At 42.4% G+C, this 13376-nt stretch overlaps 1 protein-coding gene across 28 annotated transcripts in view; it reads right to left on the bottom strand.

Annotated features, from left to right (window-relative positions):
* NRXN3 (neurexin 3) overlaps nucleotides 1-13376 on the bottom strand; it is a 1417823-nt gene that overhangs the window by 1298521 nt on the left and 105926 nt on the right. For all 28 annotated transcript variants that reach the window (XM_065593434.1, XM_065593444.1, XM_065593437.1 and 25 more), the window contains exon 4: nucleotides 7558-7587. In XM_065593434.1, coding sequence (XP_065449506.1) covers nucleotides 7558-7587 — 30 coding nt within the window. The remainder of the gene's footprint in view (nucleotides 1-7557; nucleotides 7588-13376) is intronic.

Genomic DNA, 13376 nt, shown 5'->3' with positions numbered 1-13376 from the left:
ATTATTTAAAGATGACTCACTGCCAGGTAACTCCATGTTTGAAATGACCCAGTTCCAGCCTATTGTTTTTATGGATTGGACATTTACAAACTGTAAAACAAAGTGTTTCACTTTTTTAAACAGCACCACTAAAAGGAAGTAAATAAACAAAAATCAAAATCCTCTCAATAAACCAAGCAATTTATTTTTACTTTCTTTTAAAAGTGAGAAAAAAAATCACACAGATTTTCAAAAAATCAGAAGAAGGAGAGGTAAGGGGGAGGGAACCCAGAAAATCCACATTCACTTTTGAAGCACAAACACATGTCAGACGTTTGACAGGACAAATCAACAGTTTAAGCAGCACAGACAAGGCTGCCAATGTAAATGTAATGGTGTCTTTTTTCCCTGTCTTATATTAGATATTTATAGAGCATAAATGAATTTCTCTTCATAATTAGTTACTGGCTTTTCACTTAAACATTTGCATAAACCCTTGGCTACTCAGCTGAATTTACTCACCAGGATTCTTAAATCCTAGGGCAAAGAACAGGAGATGATTTTGCAAATCACTGGTTAAACTCCAGTAATTATTTACGTCAGAGGCCACAAAAGAAGGTCAAATTTTCTTCTTTGCCATCACCTCCCATTCAACACTATGACATGGTGTTAGAAAAACAACCCTATCCCACCCAAAAAGAGTAAACACAATATTGGAAAGTCTGACAGATTTACTTGGATTAAGACTAGCCTGGGCTAGGAAGCTGACCAGACTTTTGACATGCTGAGGGCTTCACAGGCAATTTACCAGGTGCCTTCAGGCCCTAGTAGTACACATTTGAAAACAAAACAAAACAAACTACACTAAAATAAGCCACATACAAGCTATGTGCTTATTCTTTCTTCCTCCTCCTTGATGGGAAGAAATTACTCCATGTTTGAACTGGACAGCAATAAAAACCTGCAGCTGATCAGTTATTCACCCTGACCTCACATTTATGGATGGGGGAAAAGGCAAGGAACACAGACAGTATTTTAGGACATTTAGGATTGGGGGTTGTATGTGGCACTATGGATACACTTTGAGCATTCTTCTGTTACAGGATAGCCTAGAAACCAGTTACTTTATCAGGTTTGTACTTAATCTCCCAGTATTTTTGTATCTTTTCAATTCATTGGGTGAACTCTTGATCCATCCGAAATCAGTGAGAATGATGCCACTGACTTCAATGGGGCCAGGATTCCACCCACTAGGTCAAATTCATTCCTGACACAACTCCATGGAAACCAACGGCATCACACCAGAGATGAATTTGGCCCATTTCCTTTGGAGACCAATCTCAATAGAATCTTAAGCCAAACCAACAGTGACAATAAAAGGAAAAACACTGCAAGTATAAGGGGATTTATAGTGAAAGGTAGTGGTAAGGCCAATTATCATGTGCTTAACCAAAGGCTTTCAAGAGAACAATTGATATAGAAGAATGTGACTAGACATCAACTCCAGCTCAAATTACAAATTACAGTTGAATATTTATGATTATTTTTATATCATGTATATGGGTAGAAAGGGATAGGGAAATAAACACAACATAATTATTCTGTAATTCACATGTCCCTCCTCCATAAGAAAAAACTGGCACCACAATCCAAGCCAAAATAAATAAAAATCTTACCCACCGCTCCTTGAACTTAATGATCATACATTTACTTTACCTCTATGAGCACCAGTTTTCTCTTTGATTTCAAGGGTCTGATGTAATCACAAGCATTACACATCTATTCAGCTTGTAGAACCTAAGGAGAAGAAAGTACATGGACGCCTTCCTGCCCTCCTCCTTTTTTGTATGCAGTATTGTTGTAGCCACGGGGGTCCCAGGATATTAGAGAAACAAAGTAATATCTTTTATTTGACCAACTCCCATAAGTGAGAGACAAGGTTTTGAGCTTACACAGAGCTCTTCTTCAAAACCTGGAGAAGAGCTATATGTAAGCTCAAAAGCTTGGATCAACAGAAGTTGGTCCAATAAAAGATATTACCCCCCTCCTTTGTCTCATCTCCTTTTTTGTCTGCTAATACCACTAACTCCTAAAAATACCCAGATGTGATCTTCAGCTTTCCATGAATGCACTGGGGTAAAGGTCCTGCAGCCTTTGAAAGCAAGAGATGAAGAAGAAACATTTTACTGCAGGAGGACCCATAAATGCAAGATGTGGGATTCACTGGTGGTTACCCCCAATGACAAACACAGAGTCATGAATTGAATACATTTTTTGAAGATGATTTACAAATTCAGATAACCCATAAGGCCTCAACTGAAGTACTGTCCCCTGTTCTGGGTGCCATGCTTCAGGAAAGATCTGGAGAGTTGTCTAGAAAACATGACCTACAAGGAAAATGGGTTTACTAAGGCCTGGTCCCCACTAACCCCCCACTTTGGACTAAGGTACGCAAATTCAGCTACGTTAATAACGTAGCTGAATTCGAAGTACCTTAGTCCGAACTTATCGCGGGTCCAGACGCAGCAGGGAGGCTCCCCTGTCAATGCCGCGTACTCCTCTCGCCGAGCTGGAGTACCGGCGTCAACGACAAGCACTTCCGGGATCAATCCAGGATCGATTTATCGCGTCTAAACCAGATGCGATAAATCGATCCCAGAACATCGATTGCCTGCCACTGGACCCAGAGGTAAGTGTAGACGTACCCTTAGTCTGCAGAAAAGAAGACTGAGTGGGGACATGATAGTTTTCAAGTACATAAAAGGTTGTTTTAAAGAGGAAGGTGATAAATTGTTTGCCTTATCCGCTGAGGACAGGACAAAAATTAATGGTCTTAAATTGCAGCAACGGAGATTGAGGTTAGACTTTAGGAAAAATTTCCTAACTGTATGGGTGGTTAAGGTCTGGAACAAATTACCTAGGGAGGTTGTGGAATCTCCATCATTGAAGGTTTTAAGAACTGGTTAGTCAAATACCTGTCAGGGATGGTCATAGAATCATAGAATATCAGGAGGTCATCTAGTCCAACCCCCTGATCAAAGCAGGACCTAATCCCCAACTAAATCATCCCAGCCAGGGCTTTGTCAAGCCTGACCTTAAAAACCTCTAAGGAAGGAGATTCCACCACCTCCCTAGGTAACCCATTTCAGTGCTTCACCACCCTCCTAGTGAAAAAGTTTTCCTAATATCCAACCTAAGCCTCCCCCGCTGCAACTTGAGAACATTACTCCTTGTTCTGTCATCTAGTACCACTGAGAACAGTCTAGATCCATCCTCTTTGGAACCCCTTTTCAGGTAGATGAAAGCAGCTATCAAATCCCCCGTCATTCTTCTCTTCAGATAATACTTAACCCTTTCTGAGTTCAGGGGAGTGGACTAGATGACCTACCGAGGTCCCTTCTAGCCCTACCTTTCTGTGATTCTATGCAACCTTTGCCCGTGCATGTGGCATGGACCTTCCAAGATCATCCATGGGTGCATTCTGGATTGCCTTTTCTGCAGGCTGTAGAACATATGTGGTTACATATACACAGGTGAACACTCTCAAAGTTAAGTTATTTCTCACATAGAATTATGGCACTTTAAGCAGCTGATCTTTATAACCAAAACTGCAGTTTGCAAGTTTGCTAGGAATTTAAACAATTTACCATTTTCATTCTATTTCACCATAACACCTGAATTCACTGTGGACCACATACTCCCATGGTCTACTATCCCAGACTTCCATGAGAGTTTTGCCTGAGTAAAGACTTCGGGGTTTAGCCCTAAAAGGCCTGTTTACACTACAGAACATTACCCCTCCCAAAGGATGGGATGAGCGGGTAATCACGGTTGGCTGAACAAGAGACTTAGTCCACACTGACCGCTAAATCATGTTCAGCACTGTGTCAACTAACTTGATTGTTGGCAATTGTGTTCAGTCACAGTAGCATTCTGTAGCGTACACCTGGCCTAAGGAGCTTACACTTTTAATAGTGCATACATGTGGGTGTAGAATGCACTTCTTCCTAACTAGAACACCTCAGGAACCTTGAACAGAACACAGGAGAAAGCATACTTTGGAGCTGCAACTAATGAAGCCAATACATTGTTAAAAATTATAATTTTTGTTCTGACTAGAAAAAAATAAATTAACAGCCAGTGGAAATTTTTCAGCCCAACCAACAGATTAACATAAATAATTTGACAAATCATTAAGAACCCAATAAATACAAATACATCAGAAAAAAGACAGGCTGTAATATCTCGTGTCACGACAGAGAGAGGCTATTTGCCAAACCAAGTGGCTATGTAGAATTCAGGAATCACAGGAAGGATAATTGGTAACCAGGCACAGATGATTTGTGCCCTCAAAGGAAGGCTTGTTGTGAGCAAATCCCTCAGCACCTCCATTCTCCCAAATTCACAGTGATACCATTTCCATTGGACATTTCAGCCCCCAGTTCCTTATAGCCTCAGGAACAAGTATGAGACTCCACTGTGTCCAGACCACGCCAGCCCAACTGGTCAGATTTTCCAGCAGTGTATTTGTTAGGCACTAGGCCTCAGGACAATGAAGTCTGTTAATCACTCTGTCAAAGCGCTGGTAGGGAACTAGGACAAAGGGGTTGATTTTATTTAAGTGTTCACAACTTATCAATTCATTTTCCTCCCCCTTTTCTCTCCTCTTCCAAACACTTAATCCATTTGGAGATCCACAGCAGATTTGTGACGCTTAGCTTTTTTGACAGTTTTGATTAGGGATGGATGACTGCCCTGCTGCATGCTACCAATAGGTGTGAACTGCAGAAAGGCAAGTTGGAGCTACACATCAGTTCAGTCACCTCATTCACTTTGCTTTAATGAGCTGCAAAAGAGACCCTCCGTTTAGCAGTGCTGATTCTTCCCCATCTCCCCCCACCGCTCCTTGCATCTCAGTACCCTTTGGGGGAAAAAACAGGGTTTTTTTCACCTAAAAGACTCAGGGAAGTAAAGGAAAACAGGCAAGAAAGCACAAAATTCCACCTGAGTTAAAGAGAACTTGATTTACCACCCTCCAATGTTTATGGCTTGATCCCAGTCAATGTCAAAATGCCCAGCAATGGTATCATCCCAACATGGCAGGGACATCAGTGCCAGCTAACTGGTCCCTGCCCTTCTGGCTCTGTCTTGTGTGAAACAGATTGTCAGAAATTTTGCCCTGGCTTCTTAAACTACAGAGCATTTGACACTCTGTATAGCCCACATTGCAGTACAAATGATGAGACACCTAGAGCCTTTGAGACAAAGATGAGGCATTGATCTTAATAAATATCACCTTCCAAAATTCTAGATAAAGCAACAGGAAAAGGCTGATGAGAGTTCTTTTTTAATTAAAGTTCTAATGTGAACCATATTCATAAAAATAAAATTTCCCCCATGACATATGAACATTTCAATAGCAGATCAAGATTTAAAATTAAAAGAAAGCAATCTCTACCTTTACTTCTACCTATAGACAGGAAGTTGTGCATCCAGTTAAGTAGAGGTACGGAGGCGTGTCCATCATGGAGGAGGCAAGTGAAAAGAGCAGGAGGAAGGATAAAATATAAGGTCACTGCGCACACTCACAAAAACAATAACAAGAACATAAAACACACACTGCACAAAAACAGCACCACTCAGTAAAATAGGAAAAGGGAAAACACATCACAACTAAACAACAATGTGATGCTTAAACAATGGACAGTGTGACTAGCCACTGTCTGTTTAAGCTCTTTGGCTTTGGTTTGATTTTCTACAGAGAAATGCAAACCGCCCATGCAATAGCACGTCAATGATACACATCACTCCACATCAAATGCAAAACAGGGACAACAAAACATTAGGCAGGGTAAACATCTTGTGGAAATATATTTGCTAAATATTTTCCACATACCAATAGTGGAGTGAGATGAGAAACGCTGCAGAACTTCTCCGGGCACACAGTGTTTGTATATTACATTGACACAGCATATAATATATGTTTATACACACACGTACTTTACACATGATAATGTATATATTATGCACATATATACAGTAAATACTTATTAGAGTGAAATGATAGAGAATTGGTTGGCAAGAAAAGAGCAGCCACTCTTCCTTGATGTGAGATGGATAAAGGATGATGGCCTGTGATGCCAGAGCTCAATAGCTTTTAGACTATTCACTGGGCAAGTAGCTATGGACAGAGTTGTGGGCCATGATGCGGGCCGGATTGGGTCATGTGACTCCTTACACCAACCAGGTTTCAAACTGCATTCTAAAGACCAGGTCCATCCCTTGATATAATCATTTGTACTGTAGGAAGAACAGATCATGTCCTAAATCATGTACATCCCCTTTAAGACATGGAAACGGTTAGGTCTCCTCACAAAGTCCACTTTCTCCAGGCAAATCTGATTAACCATGAGCCTTTCCAGACATTAGGTTCCAATTTGTTACCTCTTTTAAACTCTCTGATGGCTGGATATCTTTTTCTAATCTGGGCAACCAAAACTGTACACATTACTCCAGAGGTAGACTTAAAAAGCCTGTATTCAGAGTCAAACTAATGTTCACTTAGAAACTTACTCCCTCTTTTATGCATCCAAGCACCTGCTGGATTTTTCTGCTGAAGTTTGGATATTGGAATGTTGTGGCTTACCCTTGGGTTCATTTCTTCAGCAGCTTTGCCTAAGTCATTAACTATTTCATTACTGTCTACGTGAGACAGGAATCCATCTCCAGTGCCACTCCATCCTTATTGAGCTTCTTACATGCCAATGAGAGGTTGACACTAAAACACTGACACAGTCCAAAGCTCTACAGAACCACCTCCCCCATCCTATCTCTCTCTCTCTAGTCCCCATATCGCAGCCCAGTGCCCAGGATGGGACCAGTGAACCCATTTTGCCACAACCAATAGACAAGTAAAAAATGTGTAACAAACTCCAGGCTGAGCTATTTAAATATGGACTCTGATTTAGGCCTAAATCTTATTAGTAGCCCTCACTGGGGTTAGCCCATTTCATTTTCCAGTGCATTTTGTTCCTTGCATATTTGAATATTTTAAGCTGCAGATGTAGAATGTACAGACCATTATATGTAATTTTCTACAGGGTGCATAATGAGCTAGAATTAGCATGTTTTTGCAAGAATTTTGCTCTGGAGAAGAAAAAAAAAAGCAAACACTGAGGGCTGCATTTACCAAGCAGGGCTGAGAGTTATTACAGCAAGCATCAAAAGTAAGGAAGGAGAAGAGAAAAGGGTTGTGATGGTGCATGGAAGGGAGGCACATTTCTCCTTTCCTCCCTTTAAATTTATTTTCATTTGTTTCTATCCCATTACAAGCATCATGGTTTACTACAGTCCCCCAAGAATCTCTGCCCTGGGCACTGGTAATGCCGCCCAGGTTGGCAAACAGCCATGGGTGATGGGAACACAAAGGGGGTAAAGTGCAAGTGGCTTGATTAACAAATCCATCCTCTGCCATGGACCAGGTTGCCTTCTGCAAGCCAAGCCCAGTCCAGAAAGAAGCATAGATCATCATCATCAGTAACCATTGACTAGCAAGGAAGGGAAAGACAAAGAACTTACCTTGTTCACTCATCATCAGGTGTGAGAGGCCTTTGAGAAAGAGAGAGAGGAAGTGAGAAAGAAAGAACACAAGAGAAAAGCAGAAAGACAAATATACATACACACGCATGTTGATCGATAGATACAGATCAATCACTTATGCAGTCCAATACCTCCTGGTATTGGAGATCACATACTTGAGATGAACTAAGTATGAGTATCACACTATGCACACACATCTATTCCATAGCTTCCCATGTCAGGCAGGAAAGCTTGTGTCACAGCTAGAGAAAGTCCGATGCCAGTTGCAGAACTGTCCATGGGACTAGTGATTCAGAAGATACCACATACAACTGTGGTTAACTGAACTGGAAGAACCTTGGCCTGTGGTGAAGCTCACCTGTAAATCTACAAGGGGTCACTCACAAACCTTGAAGATCGAAACCAAGGACAGCCTCTACAACTGGACATTAAGAGTCAGTGTTGTGGTGGTTAGCAGAAGCAAGCCCAATATACTACCATGCTAGCTGTTGATTAGCCATTTGTGCTAACTGCGTGTACACACACAGTTGGACTCATTCATGAATGTGGCAGCGTCAGCACATAATTTTAAAGAGTTAATAGTCACCTGTCAAACAATTAATTAAAGCCCAGCAGACCAGCTTCAGAGACAGATCTCACAGGGGCTAGAAAAAGGAATCTCTTACCCTATTTTCAGTACCAATCCTTTCCTATTCCTTTCCCTTAACTACTGGAGATTTGTCTCCAAGTGGCAATGTGGAGACTGCCTTGAAGTTATTCTCTACACTTCTCAGGGATAAACCAGCAAGAGGTACAGCCACACTTCAGTGCTGGAGATGGGGGGGACATGATCACATTCATTTAGCCTCCTCTCCTCCTGTGAGCAGCACTTGGGTCCTCTTCAAGAGCTCTATTCTGGTATTCATCCAACACTACTGCAAAACCCAATTAAAATCCACTTTGGGCCCAATTTTCAAACATGTGAGGTGCACAACTGCATGCATAACTTGTCTACACAAATGCAAACTGCACCTGCAAATCTGGTAACTAGTGTATGCACATAGCTAGTTAGAAGTCTAGGTGGCCATTTACATTTACAGTTAGCCAATTCTGCACCACACACAACTAACACATCTAAAACTGCAGTCCAATTCCAGCTCCAACAAGCTCATCTCAACCATCACTGACCCCTCCCCACTTGCTTTCTTGACCAATTCATCTCTTACCTTGACTCCTTCTCCCCATCTCTTACCCTACCCTGCACTGAGGATGTTTCAGACTCAATGCATGCATGCATGCACGCACACACCTTTTTAGCTCCCTTCATTATGGAAGTCAAACAACGCTACTAATGGTTCATTATTTCAGTGGGACCAAGATGTCGGATGAATCTATTAGAATGAAAGATTTTTCAACAAGCAGCATGTTAAGTTTGTATTTATTTATATCTCTTTCATAAATTTGTCCCTTGCCGTGATGCAGGAATCTAAAATCCAGATCATCCAGAGAAAATGTTCACCCAAAGAGAACTCCAAGCCAGATAAGGGGATTAATAACTGTAAAGTCTAAAGAATGCAAATATCTGAATGTTCTTGGGAGATTACTGTGGATTTAGAAAAATAATCAGAAACACAATATAGGTTTAGCAAACAATTGTTTAATTTTTTTTTTACTATAAATATACATAGCAGATTTGTTTTGATGGAACATATTTCTGTTTTTAAATTAAAAGACAATTGACTTATATAATTTTATGCAGTTAAGGCGGTAGTGTTGGGTTTGTGGATACATGTATGGTCACTGGCACCATTACTTTGGAAGGGCAAATCTCTTGTCAGCTCAGATAAGTGCCCAAAATATTGTCCAACCCAGGAGTAGATCAAGATCCTTAGGAATTATGATTTGAAGAGGCCTTGAAGCAATGGTGAATCAGTGAACAACAGGTGGCATGACACACAGCTAATGGCTATCTACCACAGGACCCAGGGTGGAGACAGGACCTGGTCCTCAGCCCATCAATTCATGTCAGAGAAGGGAGAGGAAGGCAGCAGCTGGGATGCTGATCGATGCACCTGACATGCAGAGCACAAACTGTTGGCCATCTGGGGGTGAGGGACATAGTTCGTTGGGGAGTTCCTTCCAAACTTTTGGTGGAGGTATTGCCCTCTTTGGAATTATCATCAGAAAGGTTCCCTAGGAAGATTTTCAGCCCTTCCTGATTCTGCTCAGATCCAAAATACAAGATCAGCCTCTCACATAATATTTTTGTCCTTATGTTCCAGTCCCAGTTGGGCACAGGAAGCCCAGAGAGCAATGTAAAAAGTAACAGGCCAATAAAGAGTTGCTACTATTTTTGAACCAGAAGGGAAAAAGTTTGGTTTGAAGCTGTATGGGAAAGGTTATTTTATCCCAACTGATTTGCCCATCTGAAATCCTTGCATAGACCCTTATGTTACAAACAGAAGGCCAAAACTTTCCCAACCCAAACACGAGATCAGATATTAATAATGAATAACTGCTTCCCTCATCTGAAAAACTGAATCCCATGTCATCAAAGTTGGGAGAGTACAAAGTAAATGAGAGATCTCAATCTGCCTCCAACCTACCAACAACTCCCAGAACCTTCAACCTGCAGAGCCCTAATCTGTGACACCAACCTTTTTACATGTGCCGTAGAGACTACAAATTAGTGACACTAAAAACAACAGAGGCGGAAACTTGAAATGCTGTTGAGGTCCTTTCAGATTTAACGTTTTTGGTAACCTCAGTTTCAAGTTGCTGCATTTGTTACATCAATTTATAAGACGTAAAGAGCAAGGTCACCCCAAGGTCATGTGGGACAGAGCTAAACTGTGGTCTAAAATGGACAGGCATACCGCCAGAAAGTTCATATAAGAGCTGTGAGAAACTTGCAAGCCTGAAAGTCAGGCCAGGTTTTACCACAGCTCTAGCTATGTATCTATTTAGAAAGCAACCATCTTTGTGGTATCTAAGCACCAAACTCAAAAGCTAGAGAATCTTTCAGGAGACAAAGACTGAGTTATGGTAGCAAATGAAACCATCAGGCCATGCTCCTGCAAGCCCTCCATGCACACAACTAACATTGATGCCAATGGGAGTTCCATGCATGGAAAGCCCTAAATGAAATTCTGAGGTTTTACTGGCTTCCGCCCAAAATGAGGTCAAACTTGCACTATTTCAGCCAAGTTTCACTTTCAGTCTCTGGTTTGTTCAACCAGAAATTCAGTTCAAACCCTGAAGGCTGCAAAGCCAGGCAAGATAAAACTGGGAAAAGGTTCGCACAAACCCATGTGAACCACAGTGGCCAAGCTTTCACAGATCCAGTCATTATTATGATGAAATATTTGTTGAGCATTGACAATGTCTCAGCACTAGGTTAGCGCTTGTTAATATCTCCTCGGCTGACTGAACTTATATGAGATCCAAACTGAGACTGGCATAAAAGGGAAAATGTATTTCAGAGACTTGCTTAGGATTACTTTTGAATGGAGAATGAGCTACAAAAAAATGTAACTTCTTCAAGCTTGGCTCCAAGAATTTCCATACCAGTTGAGACCAGGAATCCAGTATCTTGCCTCCCACAATGGCTGGTAGCAAATGGTACAGAGAAAGGTGCAAGAAATCAGTTAATGGAGAGTTATGGAATAACCTGCCCATAGAGGAAGCTTATTCCTAAACCCAGGGAGTTAGTGGTTCTCCACTTATGAAGTCAAGATGCGAGTGACAGTGAGAATCGCAATGCTTCTTAGGAAAGCTCACATCAGCTTTCTGTACTGATGATCTAGAGCAGTGAGTTAAGCTTTTGAAGCACACAGTGAGTCCAAGCCTTTTGAGAGTCACCTTATATCAGGGAGCCTGAAGTTGACACTAGTCCACCTGCTTGGAGCAGCGTTTGATATTGCAACAATGTCACTGTGGTCTAGGACAGATGGGCCTAAACTGAGCTGCTGTTATCTTAGCCATGATCGGTGCCTGTCTTTACTATTGGTTCCTGTTTGGGATGGGAATGGGGATGGGGGTTAAAACCAGTTACAGAGTCAGTTACGATTTAAAAGGTTATTTTTATCTGGCTAGATCTCAAAGTAACATTTTTATGAATTAAAATGTTTTTTTTTAAATGAGTGCACTGTTCCGCTTTCCATATCAAAGTCGAGAAATTAAGTGGTGCTAATTGCACAAAGTGCCAAGGGCCGACACTGGATTCTTATGAAGCCATAAGGACATTCTTTAAAGTAGCTTCACAGTGCAATTACATGAAAGAGCAATGTAATTAAACAATGGCCCTCGTGTTTGAAGACTTATTAGGGGCACTTTGCAAGGGGGTTACACGGAAAACCTTGGCACTATAGATTTTTTTTTTTAAATTACACTTGGGTTCTTAACACTCAAGACAGGGGGAATTAAAGCCACTAAACATAAAGAGGTGGGGGAAGGGTACAAAACCCAGAGTAAAGTGACAACTGATTGATGCAGCAAAAGAAGATGGAGTCCTTTTGTTCTAGTTAATTATAGCTTGTCCTGTTTTACTGGGCCAGTGCTGTGGGGCCGGGGTTAAGGGGGGGTGGGGAAGGGGGAAGTTGATTCCTTTATATTGGCTGGAACAAAGAGACCGTTAACAGGGATCTAGGGGAATTGCTGCATTAAGGCCAGGGGCCTCAATTTTTACCTTTTAATGCCAGTGCCAGACTGACAGCCCCAGAGTCAGTCAGAAGCACTATATATATATATATATATAAAGAGAAATACAGCATAGGCAGCAGCACGGCAAGTGTCCATCAAGCCCACCCCCACCCCACGCTCCCCAGGAGGGAGACAGGACTTCACTTTCTATGGCCCATTCAACCGACAAGGGGCAATGGTAATGTGTGCATGAGGCAGGGGTGTTGTTTTCGGAAGCCCCTCTGCTCCAGGATGTTTCAGTAGCTGTTACTGAGCTCTAAGTAGAGCTCACATAAACCAGGGACCCTAATAACAGAGTTGCAGCTCCTGCAGGAAAAGTGTGCTCCAGTGAGCGAGGGGTCCATTTCCCTACCTTTCCTTTCCCAAACACCTTGCACACGCTTCTGAGGGGACCAACTCCCTGCCTCATCCTCCCACCCCAGTTCCCTCTGCAACCCTTTCCTTTTAGGGAGAAGTAGCAACAAGTTTCCCTACCTTCTGAACTAGTCTCCCTCCCTCCCCCCTCCTCCCCCCCACACACCCCTTGTGATTTGGGAACTCTTCAGACCTAAACAGCAAGACAGCCCACACAGGACTTTGGGACTTCCCCAAAAGAAAAGATGCCTGGTAAGCACACTTATCCCAGACCCAGCACGCTGAACAAGGCAGAGGAATGGGATGGTGATGGGGGAGAATCCCTCTCCCTCAGCCCCTGCCTCCCATCTGGAAGGAGATGTGGTGAAGTATAAAATATTCCTCTCAGGCCTGGCTTTCTGCTGGACAGGCCAGCCCTGCACAGATGATGAGCTGAGCTCTTGGCCTCTGGCACACATGGTGCCCATTTTTCGTAGCCAGGCAGAGCTACAGCCCAGGCTGGGGAACAGCCTTTCTTGTTGGATTCATCAGTGGTATGCCTAGCAGCTAAGAAGCTCCTTACAGGGCCCAGCAGTACAGCCAGCCAGGAGCTGAACATGGTTATTGTAGCCTGAGGCCCACTTCCAATCCAATTACACACAACAGCTGTGCGATTCCTCTCCTCTGTCCCAGTGCCGGGACTAGACTTTGTGGCTGTCAGGGGCAGCAAGTTGAGAGGCAGAGTCAAGTTGAGTGGCACCTTGAAAGGGTGCCATCCTGAGGGA

This window comes from Chrysemys picta, chromosome 4 (assembly GCF_011386835.1).
Source record: "Chrysemys picta bellii isolate R12L10 chromosome 4, ASM1138683v2, whole genome shotgun sequence".
Taxonomy (NCBI): Eukaryota; Metazoa; Chordata; order Testudines; family Emydidae; genus Chrysemys; species Chrysemys picta.
This window is presented reverse-complemented; position numbering and strand designations above follow the sequence as displayed.